Source organism: Myotis lucifugus, unplaced genomic scaffold (genome assembly GCF_000147115.1).
Source record: "Myotis lucifugus unplaced genomic scaffold, Myoluc2.0 scaffold_77, whole genome shotgun sequence".
Taxonomy (NCBI): domain Eukaryota; kingdom Metazoa; phylum Chordata; class Mammalia; order Chiroptera; family Vespertilionidae; genus Myotis; species Myotis lucifugus.
In genome coordinates this window covers 1,860,155-1,877,826 of record NW_005871125.1, presented here as the reverse complement: position 1 = coordinate 1,877,826, position 17,672 = coordinate 1,860,155, and the positions used below count along the sequence as shown (strand labels likewise).

At 38.0% G+C, this 17,672-nt stretch overlaps 1 protein-coding gene across 1 annotated transcript in view; it reads left to right on the top strand.

The window, feature by feature from the left end:
• MCMDC2 (minichromosome maintenance domain containing 2) overlaps nucleotides 1-17,672 on the top strand; it is a 36,162-nt gene that overhangs the window by 15,767 nt on the left and 2,723 nt on the right. Inside the window, exons 9-13 of the mRNA XM_023755436.1 lie at nucleotides 4,460-4,665; nucleotides 6,081-6,247; nucleotides 6,936-7,115; nucleotides 10,005-10,147; nucleotides 12,569-12,678. Coding sequence (XP_023611204.1) covers nucleotides 4,460-4,665; nucleotides 6,081-6,247; nucleotides 6,936-7,115; nucleotides 10,005-10,147; nucleotides 12,569-12,678 — 806 coding nt within the window. The remainder of the gene's footprint in view (nucleotides 1-4,459; nucleotides 4,666-6,080; nucleotides 6,248-6,935; nucleotides 7,116-10,004; nucleotides 10,148-12,568; nucleotides 12,679-17,672) is intronic.

Sequence of the window (17,672 nt, the reverse complement as noted above, 5' to 3'; positions counted from 1 at the left end):
ATAAGGAACTGTCGGACATTGAAACTTGGACTCAGAACTGTTGGATGTTGAAATTGGGACTTAAAACATTTTTTGTTCTTGAAATGTTATGCATAAGTTTTAAAATGTTTTGGGTTTTGCATTGGCATTGTTTTGTTATTGTTTTAATAGCCAGAGTTTTGTTCTTGATGCTCAAGTTTGATGCTTAAGTTTTACTGTCATTATGGTAGTGTAAAAACTCTCATTATAGTAGCTTAAAAAATAAAAGAAGGGTGAGATGTGGGGAGCTGATATAGGGTTAAGGCTCGGACTGACCTATGGGCAAAGTCACAAACAATTCCCAGCTTAGAGGGAATTGTCTTAGCATAATTAGGCTTGACCTTATGAGGCTCTCTAGATCTTACCTGGGAAGCTAATGGGCTGAGGGAAGTGCAGGAAGTGTAACTATGGTCAAAACAAGTGAAACTCACAAGAACTGTGTAACTCTAGAAACCACTACCTTGTTTACCTCTCACTATAAAATAAAGGCTCAGCTTGCCTTGGGGTCTCTCTCTGTGGCCTCAGCCAGGCACAGGGAAGATCCACGGAGACTAAGGAAAGCTAGAGAGTTCTGAACACTGTCTCCGTGTAAAACGTTCTTCGCCGACTCCGTCCACACCTTTGGGAACCCCTGGACCGCTGGGGCTGGACCCCAGCACAGGAGGTAGCCGATCAATGATTCTCTGTCATCATTGATGTTTCTCTCTCTTCCTCTCCCTTCCTCTCTGAAATCAATTTTAAAAATATGTTTTAAAAAATAAAATTCAAATATTTTTGCTGAAATTAAATTGCAATGTAAATGTGCTAACTGCTACAGATTGCACAAATTTAATTGGAAATAAATTTCGGCATCATTTACAGCTTGTCAAACACTTCTATTATTTTTCTATGAAACTCCTTGATCATTTTTCACTTTTCTATTAAGTTGTTTATTTCTTTTTTTTAAGGACTTAATTTTTTCAAATCTTCACAAATCATATCTAATTTTATTTTGATTTTTAGAGAGCATGGACGAGAGAGGGAAAGACAGAGAGAAATATTGATGTGAGAGAGAAACATCGATTGGTTGCCTCCTGCACGAGCCCCAACCAGGGCCTGGGCGGGGATGAGCCTGCAACCGAGGTATGTGTCCTTGACCAGAATTGAATCTGGGACCTTTCTGTCCGCAGGTCAAAGCTCTATCTACCGAGCCAAACAGGCTAGGGCAAGTTGTTTATTTCTTATTGATTTGTGATACCTCTTATAAATTAAGGCCTTGGTCTCTTTTCCTTTTGTCATTAACCTTTGACTTTTCCTATGGCATTTGAGGCTGTGTGAGAGATTTGGGTTTTTTTGTTTTGTTTTGTTTTTAGGTAACATTTATATATAGTGAAATAATCAGATCTTAAGTATACGATTTGATGAATTTTGACAAATCCATACACTCATATAGCCATCACCATAATTAGATATAGAACATTTCCATCACCTCAGAAAGTTCTTTCACTCCTTCCAAACAGTGCCTATCTCCACAGGTGATTTCTGTCACAATAGATTAATTTCCTGTTCTTGAACTTCATATAAATAGAATCATACAGTGCATACTCTTGTATCTAGTCTCTTTCACTCAACATGTTTTTGATATTGACCCAATTGTGTGTATTAGTAGTTTATTGTTCTTATTGATGAGTAGTATTCCATTATATGACTATACCAGAATTTGTTTATCCATTCTTCTGGTGGTGAAGATTTAGGTTTTGCATGTTTTATTAAAAATAAAGCTGCTGTAAACATTCTTGCACAAGTCTTTCTATGGACATGTGTTTTCATTATCTTGGATAAATACTAAAGAGTGGAAATGCTGTGTCATAAGATAGATGTATATTTACCTTTATAAGACAGTGCCATTTTTCTAAAGTGGTGTACAATGTAAGGTTACAGCTGTTTCTATCCTTACCACTGAATCTCATCTTTGATGTTTCTATCTCTCCCTCTCCCTTCCTCTCTGGTGTTGTCAGTCTTTCTCAATTTAACCATTCTAGTGTATATGAAATAGTATCTCACTATGATTCTAATTTGCATTTCCCTGACAACTACTGATTTCTTTTTCATGTGCTTATTGGCTACTCATATCTCCTTTTAGGAAGTGTCTGTTCAAGTTCTTTGCTCACTTTTAAATTGGGTTGTTCTGGATATGCTTCCTTTGTCATATATGTGTATCATGAACTGTTTCTCCCAGTCTAAAACTTAGATATCTTTGATGAACAGACTTTTTAGTTTTGATGAAATCAAATTTATTACTTTCTTATATGTTTACTAGAGGCCCGGTGCACAAAAATTTGTGCACTCGGGGGGAAGGGGGGGTCCCTCAGCCCGGCCTGTGCCCTCTCGCAGTCTGGGACCCCTCGGGAGATAACGACCTGCTGGCTTAGGCCTGCTCCTGGGTGGCAGAGGGCAGGCCCAATCCTTAGGTGCAGCCCCTGGTCAGGCTCAGAGCAGGGCTGATTGGGGAGTTGGGGCGCCGCCCCCTGTCATGCACAGAGCAGGGCAGATTGGGAGGTTGCGATGCCACCCTCAGTCACGCACAGGGTAGGGCCGATTGGGGGGTTGGGCATTTACCCCGTCACAACCAAGAGCAGGGCCCGTGGGGGGGGGGGGTTGGGGCGCCACCCTCTGTCACACACAGAGCCGCAGGGCGATCAGGGGATTTGGGCACTGCCCCCTGTCACGCTGATCCGGTGCCAGAAGGCCTCTCGGCTCCGCTGATCCCAGTGCTGGGAGGCATATTACCCTTTTACTATATAGGATAGAGGCCTGGGGGCCGGCTGGTTTGCCCTGAAGGGTGTCCTGGATCAGGGTGGGCGTCCCCCACTGGGGTGCCTGGCCAGCCTGGATGAGGGGATGATGGCTGTTTGCAGCTGGTCACACACCCTTCAGGGGGTCCCCACTGGGGTGCCTGGCCAGTCTGGGTGAGGGGCTGAGGGCTGCTTTCAGGCTGGCGGTTTTGACTGAGGCTCCCAACCACTCCTTTTTTTCTTTTTTTTTTTTCTTCTGGGCCAGCTTTAGCTCTGGCTCTAGCTCTGAGGCTTCGGCTGCTGGTTTGTTTGCAGTTCTATAATTGAAACAATGTATAACTTCAGCTCTGAGATCCCAGCCGGCTATATTTGTTAGAATGTTTCAAACTGCCAGCTCAGAGGCCGGCAAGTCAGGCGGGGAACGTTGGAGTCTGCAGTCCCTGGAGCAAGCAAGCCTCATGTTCGCTTCCAGCTGCCTGGCTGCCGGCCGCCATCTTGGCTGACAGTTAATTTGCATAAGGATACGCTGATTAGCCAATGGGAAGGGTAGCGGTCGTACGCCAATTACCATTTTTCTCTTTTATTAGTGTAGATGTTTTGTCAGTTCTGTTTAAGAAGTGTTTGCAACCCCAAGGTCATGATTATGTTATTTTATGTTTTCTTCTAGAAGCATTGTAGTTTTCACTTTTAAAATATATTTTTTTATTGACTTTTAGAGAGAGAGGAAGGGCAGGGAGAAAGAGAAACATCAATGCCATCAATTGGCTGCCTCCTAACATGCCCCCTACGGGGGATCAAGCCCTCAACCTTTTGGTGCAAGGGATGACACCCAACCAACTGAGCCACACTGGCCGGGCTAGTTTTCACTCTTACATTAGGTCTGTTATCTATTTCAAGTTAATTTTTGTATATGGTTTGAGGTAGGAGTCAAGGTTAATATTTTTGCTATATATTTCTCTAATTTTTGTATACCATTTTTTGGAAAGACTTTTCTTTCCCCATTGAATTGCTTTGGTACCATTGTTGAAAACCAATTGAACTGGATATAAACTAGTTATAATATTGAACTGGGTATAAATCATTTTGTTACCTGACAGGGACCAGCCTGGAGCAGGTCTGCCTCAGACCAGCCTGTAGCGTGTAGACTTCGTGTAGGAACGATTTCACAACACTAGTCCAAGTGATTTTGAAAGTACGTTTATTAAAGTTGGGGACAGTGAAACAAAGGAAAGTTTTAGGATAGAAGAAGCAGCAGGAGAGAGAGCCTAGGACAGGTGGTGCCCTGCTTTGGTTCCCTAGAAACATAGGAAAGAAGTGAGTCAAGTCAGAGCTGTTGTTAGCTCATTCAGAAGTTAGCCAAGGCAGGGTTGCTTTTAGCTCACTGTGAAGTCAGAGAAAAAGGGGGCCTTGGAGCCCAGTCAGTGCGGGTCAGTGGTTGAGTGTTGACCTATGAATCAGGAGATCACGGTTGGATTTCAGGTCAGGGCATATGCCTGGGTTTCCACTGGAAGCAGCCAATCAGTGATTCTCTCTCATCATTGATGTTTCTATCTCTCCCTCTCCCTTCCTCTCTGAAATCAAATTAAATTTGATTGTGTATGTTACACATTATGATTTCTGAAAACCCAATATTAAATAATAGTAATGAATAATTTATTTTTCCCTAGGCTTTTGAATTATAGTATAAACCTTGTGCCCCGTGGTGTACGTCATCCAGTCTCTACTGAAATTTTTCCTACTCTATTCAGAAATAATTATGGAACTGGAGCGGTTAGCATTCAAGCTGGCAGTGCTTTGCTAGCTAAAGGTGGTATCTGCTTTATAGGAGACTTGGCTTCATACAAAAAAGATAAACTTGAACAGCTTCAATCAGGTAAACATTTTTTTCAAATTAATTTTCACCTGTTTAACTTATAGTCTCATCATTGTCAAGGAGCTACTTAACAGTTAAGAGTGTATTGTACTTGTTTTAGAAACTGAGAATTATACTAATTGGCATTTTTCATTTAATCTTTATAAATAAAAACAGAAAATTTTAATGGGCAAAATGCCTTTGCTCTCAGTTTGTATCGAAACAGATTTATTTCCTTTTCTTATCTGATTGCAGTAAGTAGGACTTCCAATACGATATTGAAAAGCAGTAGTGAGAAGGGACACCTTTGTCTTGTTCCTGGTCTTAGCAGGAAAGCTTTGTTTCTCACCAAATATGATGGGAAACTTAAGTATGATGCCAGCTATAGTTTTTTGTAGATGTTCTCTTTCAAGTTGAAGGAGTTCCCTCTATTCCTAATCTACTGAGAATTATTTTTAATGAATGAAAGTTGGATTTTATCAAATACTTTTCCATATCAATTGATATAATAATTTGCTTTTTCTTCTTTAGCCTGTTGATATTATGAACTACATTAGTTGATTTTCAAATGCTGAACCAGCTTTGCATACCTAGAATAAAGCCCACCTGGCTGTGGGGTATAATTTATTTTTGTTAATCCTCACCTAAGGATATATAGATATAGATATAGATGTAGATGTAGATGTAGATGTAGATGTAGATGTAGATGTAGATGTAGATGTAGATACAGATATAGATATAGATATAGATGGTTGTTGTTGTTATTAATTTTTATTGATTTCAGAGAGGAAGGGAGAGAGAGATAGAAACATCAATGATGAGAGGGAATCATTGATTGGCTGCTTCCTGCATGTCCTCCACTGGGGACCGAACCTGCAACTGGGGTATGTGCCCTTGACTAGAATCGAACCGGGACCCTTCAGTCCGAAGGCCGACGTTCTATCCACTGAGCCAAACCGGCTAGGGCTCCATTGATTTTTAGAGCGAGTAGAAGGGAAAGGGAGAGACAGAGAGAGATATCGATGAGAGAGACATATCGATTGGTTGCCTTCTGCATGCACCCCAACCAGGGCCAGGGAACCTGCAATCAAGGTACGTGCCCTTGACCGGAATCAAATCTGGGACCCTTCAGTCCATAGGCTGACGCTCTATCCACTGAGCCAAACCGGCTAGGGCTATACATATATAATTATTTAAAAATTTATTCATCTTGTGATGGACACTTGGGCCGTTGTTAGTTTGGGGCTATTGTGAATAATGCTGCTATGAACATTATTATACAAGTATCTGTATAATAATGCAAAACAATCTAATGTACTTGTGTCTTTACTATCTAAAGTTTAGACAATAACATTCTATATAACAATATTTTTTATTGATTTGTAGATATATAGACCAAAATGAACTTAATAAATGGGTAATGTCTTTTGACTTAGTTATGGAAAGCAGAAGCATTACAGTGTACATCCCGGGAAAGAAGTTTGGGGATGACACCAATCAACAAACGACTTTTCCCATTCAGTGCAGTTTTTGGTCTTTCATTGATATGGACTCATCTTCAAGGAAAAATATGCAGAAAACCAACACTCTAATTGGTCAGATGGTAAGATATATGCATATTTTATTACTAGAGGCCCAATGCAAGAAATTTGCACAAGGGGCTCGGCTCTCTGCCCTCGCAGCCGTGGCGACTTGCCTCGGCCCTCGCAGCCCTGGCTTCGTCCAGAAGGTCATCTGGAAGGACATCTGGAAGGATGTCCAGTCTAATTAGCATATTACACTTTTATTATTATAGATTAGAGTTGTTCAGGGAATTTAGCCACATATTGGGAATTTAGCCACATATTTTAATCTTAATGTTTTTGTTGTTCTTAATGTTTTGTTATTATCCCATTTCTATACTTAATTGGATACTAGAACTAAATAATGACATAGTGTGAAATTCTTTTATGTTTTTTAGTCATGCCATGCAGATGTCTCTGCTCATTAGAAATTTTTATTTGAATTTAGTGGAAGTTTTAATGAATAATGTATTAATAAGTATTAGAAAATACTTAATAAAGAGCAGCTTTAAAAAATTAGTCACTACAAAGTTCTCAGGCTATTCAGGAATCACTTTAAATAATAATTAGTAATAGCAAATCATAATTATTATAGTTATCAGAATATAATTTAATATAAGCAAATCTTATAAATATATGAATAATTCAAATAATTTAACATTTATTTCCTAAGTCTTTGTGAAAATGCCTGAGTTTAATGTTTGCCTTTTATGTTTTTGTTTGATGTAGGATTGCAGCTTGATTCCAGCTAATCTCGTAGAGGTATTTGGATTATTGATTAACTGTAATGAATCATCTCCTTGCCACCCATTTCTTCCTACTGTGCAACATACTTTAAAGAAAGCCATTGATCCTGAAGGGCTGCTTTATTTAGCTTCTAAACAGTTCACAACAGAAGATTTTGAAAAGGTAAAAAGAGAAAAAATGATTACCAAGAATACTTGTGCTAATGTTTTTCAATTTAAATTCAATTCTCTTTGAGCATTCAGTTTTCTGTTTTTAGGGTTCATTTGTTCCAACTTTCTGCTAACTTTTCAACATTTTAAGGACATTGCATAGAAAATATTTAGAATTATAGTTAAATAAAAGGACATAGATATTAGCATGCCCATCCTAGATATTAGCATGTATAAGGACATAGATATTTAAAAAGTTGAGTTTATTCTTTGCATCACTGTCCAAATCACTCTAGCTTAAGGAATCTCAATGAAAAAAACCCAAAATAGAATATTTCTATAGAAAATTATGATGAGAGGCTGTATAGATATACTGTTATTTACATTTTACAGACTATTCAAAGGTATTTTCTTTAGATGACTGCCTTCAGCATTCTGACTTTAGGGAATATCAGTCATGACTCACTAGGTCATTTTAATGTCCTGACATGAAAACATTTGTGGCATATTCAGAGAACCTGAGAGTAGATGATATAAATTTAGTAATGATTTTCATTGTTATTAAAGATACTCAAATATTTATAAGTGAAACCCTTTTAATAGTAACTATTCAGAAATCTGTCCACAGTAGAGTTAAAGTATCTGAGTAGGATAGATAAAAGGCAGAGAATATTGGGAAGTTGGAATGCATGGGTCATTAAATTTTGTTTTCTTATCTGCCTTCCTTATAGGCATATTGCATGGGTAAAAGGTTGAAGGGTGAGGTGGGCTTAAAAATGCATTGTGAGCATTGTTTATTCACATAGATTAGAACAGAAAAGGAACAATATTGATAATACAATAAAGGTCTTTTTGTTTTTTGTTTTTAGTATAGAAGAAAAAGTAGTTTGTCTCTAAGAATTAATATAGATACACTAATGATCTGGATAAATTTTCACCCAGTTTTTCCATCAAAAACAAAAATATCTATGGGTTTATTAATTAGTCAGGACTTATTGAATACTATATATATATAGTATATATATTGAATACTATATATATATATATATATATATATATATATATATATATATATGAGCCTACTTCTGATTTTTTAAAATTCTCATGGAAACAAATTTTCTTTTTTAAGTATCATTAACTGAGGTATAAATAACATACATGAAACAATTAAGTGATCATTTATATGCTAAACTGGGTGGCACTGACTATAAGTATTTTAGGATTTCAGAAAGGAAGATAGCAAGTAGAATGTAAGAGTTGGGGACATTTCATAGAGGAGATGAGACTTTGGTAGGGCCTTAAGAAAAGGTAAGATTTGGATGACAGGAAGGATGGGCATGCTAAACAGAAATAAGAATAGGAGCAAAGACATAAAAGTAGAAATGAGTATGCATGGAAAACTATGAGAAGACTTGCCTGACTGGAGCAAAAATTGTATTATGGAGTCACTGGGATTGGGATTTGGCAAATTTACAATAAGCCTTGAAAAGTTCAGGCAAAGGAGTTTATAGTTGATTTGTCAGACTGGAAAGAACAGTTATAGACTTTACTAGTGAAATAGTGAAAATGATTTCCCCAAAAGATAAATCTGCCTATCACACAAAACAGATTGGATGGAATATGTTGCAGCCTGGGCTCTCCAGGAGGTGGACTGAGATGGAGTTTAGTGTACCATTGTTTATCAGGGAGTGCTCTCCTATCAATACCCGTCCAAGGGAGGAGGAAGCAGGATTGGACAGAGAGGGAGTCAAGCTGTGATAGAGGCCCAAAGATTGCCTTTGCTGGCCCCACAGTGAGCTCTGGAGCTAAGGAGACCCATCAGAGGTGTCCTTTTTTTTTTTTTTTTAATAAATAGAGGGGTTTACAACACCCTCCCCCACTTCCACCTCAGTGAATCATTTGATATGGGTTGTCCTGAGGCAATCCCTGAAGAATACTGACAGCTAGAGGTGAAATACTGACAGCACTCCCAGAAGCTGGAGCAACAGTCTTTTTCTGAAGGGGGATATAGGTGGCAGATGACTGGAGGGTAAATAAAACCTAGAAGGGCTACTGATGTAGTTAATAGTATTATCCAGTTCCAAAGGTCTGGAGGGAACTGTGGAGTATCAGGAAAATAAAGAAGACAGGACATATTCAATCCAGAACATATCCAAATCCTTTTTTAAAAAGTTATCTTTAAGATATAAAGATTATAATTAATAGCAACATTTTTATGGTTAATGTTTCTATGAGTTTTAAAACCAGAAAACAACTAAGATTGTTGAAAAGTCTGGAAATTATGTCATTGAATAAGGACTTAAGAAAATGGGAATCACTCGGAAAGAAAAAAAGCACAAAACTCAGAGAAAATATTGATAATCATGTTGAAAACTTATTCCCGGTCCAAAATCTTACTGAATCTCCAAGGCCCAAATTCATAGTAGTTAACACAATGCCTCCCACATTGCTAGTGCTCAGTTGTGTTCTTTAAAAGGAAGAAAGGGAAGTAAGGAGGGCAAGCTCTAGGGCCAATGAGGGAAAGTTATAAGGAAATAAACTGTCAAAGAATTAAAGCTATTCAAAAGGAAATGAGCTTCTGAGAGAAGCCCTCCCAATGAAAGGCTCTGAGTGAGCCTTGATTCCATTGGAAACAAAGACTTAAAAGTCATTCCAATACATTGCACAGAACATTTCTGCACCAAGAAGGAGGAAGAGGTTATTTGGGGTAAACTTTAATATTACAAATATAAGACTCTGATTTAAAATGCTCAATGACTTTGGGATGGCCCCAGATATTTAATTTCTATGTAAATAAATATGTAAACTTTAAAAAATAAAATGACAATATACTTTGCATTTTTATAATATAGATTATATAATAAAGTCTGAGTCTCTTAAATTTTTCACACTTTTAATTTAGCTGCTGGCTTTTGCAAAGAATTTGAATGTAGAATTCAGCTTGGAGGCAGAAAGAATGGTTCATGGCTATTATCTAGCAAGTCGCAGAATCAGAACAGATTCTATATTTGGATCAAAACTGTCAGCATCTGCATTAAAATATTTGTAGGTATTCACTGTAAAATTTTAAAGCCAGTATTAACTTTTAAATGATGTGCTTAATTAACTTATTTATCTATTTCATTTGTGTTTTTTGTTTAATTGCTGGTTGGTTGGTTTATAATTTACCTTGTTCCAAGAGAACTTAAGGTGAATTAACAATTCCTTTTGTTATATTGTTACATCATTTGAACCTCCAATCATTTCTTTTCACTAAATTAATTTTTATTAGACCCCCCCGTGTGAAATATGTGTCTGAGAAAAGTATATGGATTTCAAATACAAATGATTGTTTTTTAAAATGTGGCTGTTGACATTTGTCAGGAAGAAGAAATTTCCTTTACCCTTCTGGCTGGTCTAATAATTAAATTGACATAAAACAGACTAACAGTCTTAACCGGTTTGGCTCAGTGGATAGAGTTTCAGCCTGTGGACTCAAGGGTCCCAGGTTCAATTCCGGTCAAGGGCATGTACCTTGGTTGCGGGCACATCCCCAGTAGGGTGATGTGCAGGAGGCAGCTGATCGATGTTTCTCTCTCATCGATGTTTCTAACTCTATCTCTCTCCCTTCCTCTCTGTAAAAAATCAATAAAATATATTTTTAAAAAAATAGAATACCTGGTATAGTAAGGAAATGTTAGTTCTGCCTCTCTCTATTCTGCTAGTCAAATCATACCTGTAATCATTCTATACTGAAAAGGAGTATTATCCAAATCTGCTCAACTAGCCAGAATGGTGAGGGGCCTGAACATTATGTCTTGTGACATTTTAAAGGAACTAGGGTTATTTATCTTGAGAAAAGAAAACGTGGGCCAACTAGAAAAGTTCTATTTGAATATTTGAAGAGCTGTCACATTTAAGAAGTATTGGGCTTTTTCTGTAATCCCAGAAGACAGAACCAGGTACCAGTGGGTGGAAATTGCAGTGAAACCAATTTCAGCTCACATTTATATAATCTTTGTGGGTGAGTCCCAAGATTTTCAATCGCCTTATTTTTGAAATCATAAAACTCCTGTGAATTGTTATCCCCATTTCATACCTGAACTTCAAAATAATTGCAAAATTAAATAGTTTATACAATGTCACACAGGTAGTGAGTTCTGGAGATGTAGCCCAGTTTTTCTGGATTCTCAAGTCCAACAATCGTTCATGTATATTATACACGCCTAATGAGAGCTTAAGGGAAAATTTTCAGGTAATCAAAGGTAGTTTAAAAAGAAAGGCATGGCCTGGCTGGTTTGGCTCAATGGATAGGGCGTCAGCCTGCAGACTGAAGGGTCCCAGGTTCGATTTTGGCCAAGGGCACATGCCTGGGTTGCGGGCTTGATCCCCAGCAGGGGGCGTGGAGGAGGCAGCCAATCAATGATTCTCTCTCATCATTGATGTTTCTATCTCTCCCACTTCCTTCCTCTCTAAAATCTAATATATATATATATATATGCATGGATTGTGTTATTATTCCCAGTGAATTGTAGGAAAAGTTCAAAAGAAACTAGACAATAATTAGCCTGGGGTGTTGTAGAGAAAATTCAATTAATTTGATGGGAGTTTGAACTTTAATCTCAAAGTTCTCTTCCAACACTGAAATTTCAAGATTCTATGAGGACTTCAAATAGATGCAGAACTGGAAGAAAATATTAAGGATGAATCTATAAGAGATATTTAGTTAGGTTAACTTTCCCAACTGTGTGTTTATCTGAACAGAATTTGGGGAGAGGGGGTATAGAATAATAACAATAAGCCAGGGTGGAAACCAACTCTTTGATAATAAGTCAGGATACTTGCTTGTTATAGAATAGTCTGTTCATCTTGGTAGGAAAAAAATGCTTTAGAAAGAAACTAAATTATTTTTAGATATATTTTTTATTAATTTCAGAGAGGAAGAGAGAGGGAGAGAGATATAGAAACATCAATGATGAGAATCATTGATTGGCTGCCTCCTGTACATCTCCCACTGGAGACCAAGCCCACAACCCAGGCAGGTGCCCTTGACTGGAATCAAACCCAGGACCCTTCAGTCTGCTCTATCCACTGAGCAAAACCAGCTAGGGCGTAAAATTTTTTAAAGAAAGAATATGCCGAAACCAGTTTGGCTCAGTCGATAGAGCGTTGGCTTGCGGATTGAGGGGTTCCAGGTTCAATTCCGGTCAAGGGCATGTACCTGGATTGCAGGCACATCCCCAGTGGGAGATGTGCAGGAGGCAGCTGATCAATGTTTCTCTCTCATCGATGTTTCTAACTCTCTGTCTCTCTCCCTTCCTCTCTGTAAAAAATCAATAAAATATATTTTTTTAAAAAAGAAAGAAAGAATATGCTAATCTTTAATGTGTGGCTTATGGTCACATATATCTTGGTTTGTTTCTGCCTAAATATATATCATCTTTATACTATCAGCATATTTTGATTGGCTTCAATTTTCTTCTGTAGAATTTCCCTATCTGAAGCCCATGCTCGACTGAACTTAAGGAATAAAGTGCTTAAAGAAGATGTACTAATTGCAGTCTTATTATTTGAAACATCTCTCACATTGAAATATGGTAAGTTTTTAAATTATTAATGATGAGTACAAATAATTATATATAAACATATTTTTACTCTGTTAAATTAAAATGTTATAATATTTCAAATATTTTAAAGATTAATAAATTTATATCAGGTGAAGCCTTTTTTAATTTGAACATTTACTAATTGCTTATAGTAGTATCATTATCTGATGTTAAGTTCCTTATTATGCATAATTGTTTCTGTACTTGAACTTTTGCATTGTTTAAGTAATTCTAGAAAAAATGTACTTAATACAATACATGAAATGATTTTAAATTTATCTTCCTTTTAATATAACATGCAACATTTAATAGTCATGCAGTCCCCCACAGTGGAGTTAGGCATATAGCCAAATAAAATGTGATTATCTTAGCACCTTCTCTGAATTGCTAGTTATAATACTACTAGAGGCCCGTACATGGATTCATGCACATTGAAAGGAAATTAATTAGAAGAAATATTTTAATATCGCTATTCGCCCTTTCTATATAATAGAAGTGTCAACCAAATTCACAATCAACAGTGATAGATGGAAACACACACGTGCAATTGGTGCCAGCAAGAGCTTTATGTATATAGATAAACTTGCTTAATTAGACCTGCTTTCTGACTTAGCTAAACTTTTTCCAGCCCAGTGAAGCACCCCAACTGCTCTTTCAGGCAATTGTCAGCAACACAGCAGTAAATATCAACACAAAGCAGATTATTGTAGATCACTCAGGGAGAACAAAGGGTGAAATATTTAACTGTAGCAGTGTTTGACTATATTCTTCCCAGTGAGAAAACCTGAAGTAATTTTCAAGGTCCACCATTTCTTACTTCTTTTCAGTCGGGTCAAGTTTCTAAACTTTCTACATATCTGTTTTCTGGCTAATGAAAAAAAAAATAGGATTCTACTAAGTCTCCTATCTACCTACTCTAGGACTTCTATGAGGATCAAATGAGATGAGGCACGTGAAAATGCTTCACAAACATTTGGTTAAAGTGTAAAATGTTTGCACCTGGCTATAAAGCAAGTAGTGTTTCTGGGCTGAAGAAACGGGAAGGAGGCTAGTTGTTGCTAGGGAGAGGAAGCCGAGTGTTGCTAGTGAGGTCATTACCCGGCGACCATTTTCAGGCTGGGTTGGGCTGTGGGCCACATTTTATGCTATGGGGTCTTGGCAGCATTGGCTGCAATTTGGTGGGGTGTTGCTCCGGGGTGGTGGTGGGGCCTGTGTCCCACTTGAGGGAAGCCAAGTGTTGGTTTGTCAGCGCCAGGTCCGTGGTACCTGCCAGTGTGGGTCCTGGCAGCTCCTGCGTTGAGTGTCTGCCCCCTGGTGTTCAGTGCACATCATAGCTACCAGTTGGATGGTCACTGGGACACTTAGCCTTTTATATATATAGATGACTATAGCATTTAATTATTTGAAATGAATGGAGCTTATTATGGTTTTGCTAATAAAAACCTAAGAGGACTCAATGTAAGAGTAATGAAAGTTATACTCACAGAATGCTTTGTTGAATTAGATGAGCCATTATTTTGATAAGATAAACTATGTTTCAAACCAAACTTTAGTTCCAATTCTGGGACTTAAAAGGATATTTTAACACTGACTTTTCTGTGTGTATATGTATAGTGCTTAAATTTGCTTTAAATTCAATTTATATTGTAGTAACTTTTTGCAAAGATCCACTAGAACAGTGGTTCTCAATCTTCTGGTCCTTTAAATACAGTCCTTCATGTTGTGACCCAACCATAAAATTATTTTTGTTGCTACTTCATAACTGTAATGTTGCTACTGTTATGAATCATAATGTAAATATCTAATATGCAGGATGGTCTTAGGCGACCCCTGTAAAAGAGTCGTTGGACCACCAAAGGGGTCGTGACCCACAGGTTGAGAACCGCTGCACTAGAAAATTAGACATTTGTTCTATAATTATCTAAGTCAAACATTCCTAACCTAGGATCCATGGATACTTAGAGAGTTCTATGGGCTTGTGAATCCCTAAATTATATGTAAATTTGTATATGTATATTCTTTATACCGTCTTGCTTAGGAAGATAAATAATAACGCCTAGAAAAGGTAAATTATCATCTTGAATTAGTTTTATTTACCAAAAGAGAAAAACTTGATTCCCAACCAATACTAAATAAGAGGAAGGATATTTATTTTTAATTTGCTTTATCTCATTTTTAAAATATATTTTCACTGATTTCAGAGAGGAAGGGAGAGGGAGAGAGAAATATCAATGATGAGAGAGAATCATTGATTGGCTGCCTCCTGCATGCCCCACACTGGGGATCGAGCCCACAACTCAGGCATATGCCCTGACCATGGGAATTGAACCAGTGACCTCTTGGTTCCTGGGTCGACCCTCAACTGCTGAGCCACACCTGCTGGGCAATTTAATTTGTCTTTAAATTCTTCTCTTAAAATGTATTTAAAACATAATTGTTAAAATCCAAGACACATTCTTTATGTACCATAAAGAAAAATGCTGCCAATTTTACTAAGACATAACAACAAAGTCATCTAAGACACTACTAGATTTCAGTAAAAAGACAAAAATGTGTCTTTTAAAAAAAATCTTTATTGTTGAAAGTATTACATGTCCCTTTTTTTCTCCCAATGACTCCTTATAGCCCACCCCCATTGTGTCTTTGAATTTAAAATCTATAACATTATATAGTATTAAGTACTCCTATAGTAGAATATGGTTATTTTCACTTGAAAACTATTTTGTCAAGACTTTTTTAAAGCATTTAAGAAAACATTTGTTGAGGGAAATACAGCTATGTGAAGATTTTTTCCTTTAATTACTTTTTGTTTTTATAATAAATTTCAGTTTTAAGTCTTAAGCAAAAACAATGTTGAAGAGCTCCTTACATGTTACTTTAAACATAGCAGGAAAATCATCCATACTCAGGGATATTTTTCTTGGATGCAGAAACCAATAGATTGTACTCATAAACTAGATTTATGAGTTGGGTTAGCTGAGAGAGGTAGGAATCAAGGAAAACTCCCAGGTTTCTGCCTTGAGAAACTAAGTGGATCATGGTGCCATTTACCAAGACTGGGAAGAAAGAGAAAAAGATTTGAGAGAAAAATCAAAGTATAAATATAAGTTTGAGACATCATACAGAGATATTAGTAGACAGGTATAAGAATATGGAGTTTAGAAGAGAATTCTAACCTAGAAATATAACTTAAGAACCGTCAGGACAGATATGGTACTCAAAGCCATGGAATTGATGAAATCACCTAGAGAGACCACAGAGAGCTCTACAACTGCCCTCCAAGATTTCAGTATTTAGATATGGGATTGAGGAGAAGGAACGAACAAAGGAGACTGAGAAGCAGCAGCTAGAAAGTAGGAAGAAAATCAAGTGTGGTATTACAGAAGCCAAGAAAGGGGAGTGTTTCAGGGAGGGAGCAGGTAGCCAGCTGTATCTAAGTACAATTAGATTTGGCAGTTTAGAAGTTACAGGTGGCCATGATCTGAGCTAAGTCAATGGAGTGGGGAAGGAAGTGAAGATATGAAGAGAGTACACGTACACAACTTTGAGACATTTGACTGTGAAGATGAGGAAAGAAATGGGTGTTTTCTGGAGAAGGATGTGAGGTCCAGGATGGGATTTTTTTTTAAAGATAAGAAGATAATAGATCTTATGATGTCCAATAGAGAGTAAATTAATGATACTACAGAAAGAGGAGAGCAAAGGAATGAAGTTCTTAAAAAGGTGAAAAGGGATGGGATCCAGAGCACGTGTGAAGGTACTGGCCTGAGATAGAAGAGTCACTTTATTTTATAGGAGGGGAGACAATGGATACAGAATCAGATAGGTCTGTAGATTTTATGATATACTCTATACAATGTCATCAGCTAAAAAAAGATTGGAAGAGAGAATCCTATCTAATAATAGACAAACATGGTAATTGACCGTACCTTCGCTACGCCTCCCACTGGCTAATCAGCGTGATATGCAAATTAACTGCCAACAAAGATGGCGGCTAGTTTGCATACTGCAGGCAGGGTAGGCCAGTGCGAGCCGCCATCCGGGCCCCCGTGTGCCACCTAAGCCCCGCCCCAAGCCGGGACCCCCGTGTGCGGCCCTGCGCGCACCTGGGCTTGGCGGCACAAACAAGCCACCCAAGCCCCGCCCCCAGCCGGGACCCCCGTGTGCGGCCCTGCGCGGCAGGGCTTGGTGGTGAGATTGGCCCGAGGAAGCCCTATTCTTGCAGGAATATTCCTGCAACGGGCTTCTAGTGGAATATAATAGTCATTGAGGAATAGAAGAGCAAATGTGCTAGAGAAACTCAGCAGGGTTGACAGACAATGCATGTACCCATTTGAGAGTTCTGTGATTCATATAAAGTAAAACCTAGAAATGCTAATTACATTTGTGATTTTCAGTCTAGCAGCCTGAATGCAGGCACAAAGTAAATGGTTGGGTTCATACAGAGTTGAGATTTTGATAGATAAGTGTGGCAGAGTGTTGCATTGGCAAGGGAGGGACTCAAACTGGTTGAAAGAGGGAAGTGAATTGAAGGAAGATTGGAGGTCTCTGAGATAGAAGTATAGGAGATGGTGCAGGGGAGCAGGACATTTGAATTAATGACTTTAAAGTTTCTGGTAATATCAGTTTCCTATAACCTTGAGAATGTGCGTGGTGAAGGTAGAGGGGGAAAGGTTAGGACACAGGGAGGTCAGGAGCTAAATGGGTCTTTCACATGAAAACAGTTGAATGGAAGATATTGTGGAAAAGATGAAGATTGTGAGCCAAGGGCTGAGAGCTGGTTATTGACTTGACTGGATGGGGAAGGGCTGACAAAGCCCAGGTGGAATTGAGCATTAAAGGAAGAAAGATTTGTATCAAGAGGAAAACGGGCAAAAATGGTCTTAAACAGCAAAAGGGCAGCAAGTTAGGCACTGACTCATTCTTATGATACGAGGGCATGTGGGGTGTTTGAGAAAAGCACCTTTACCTTAAAGAGCCACAAG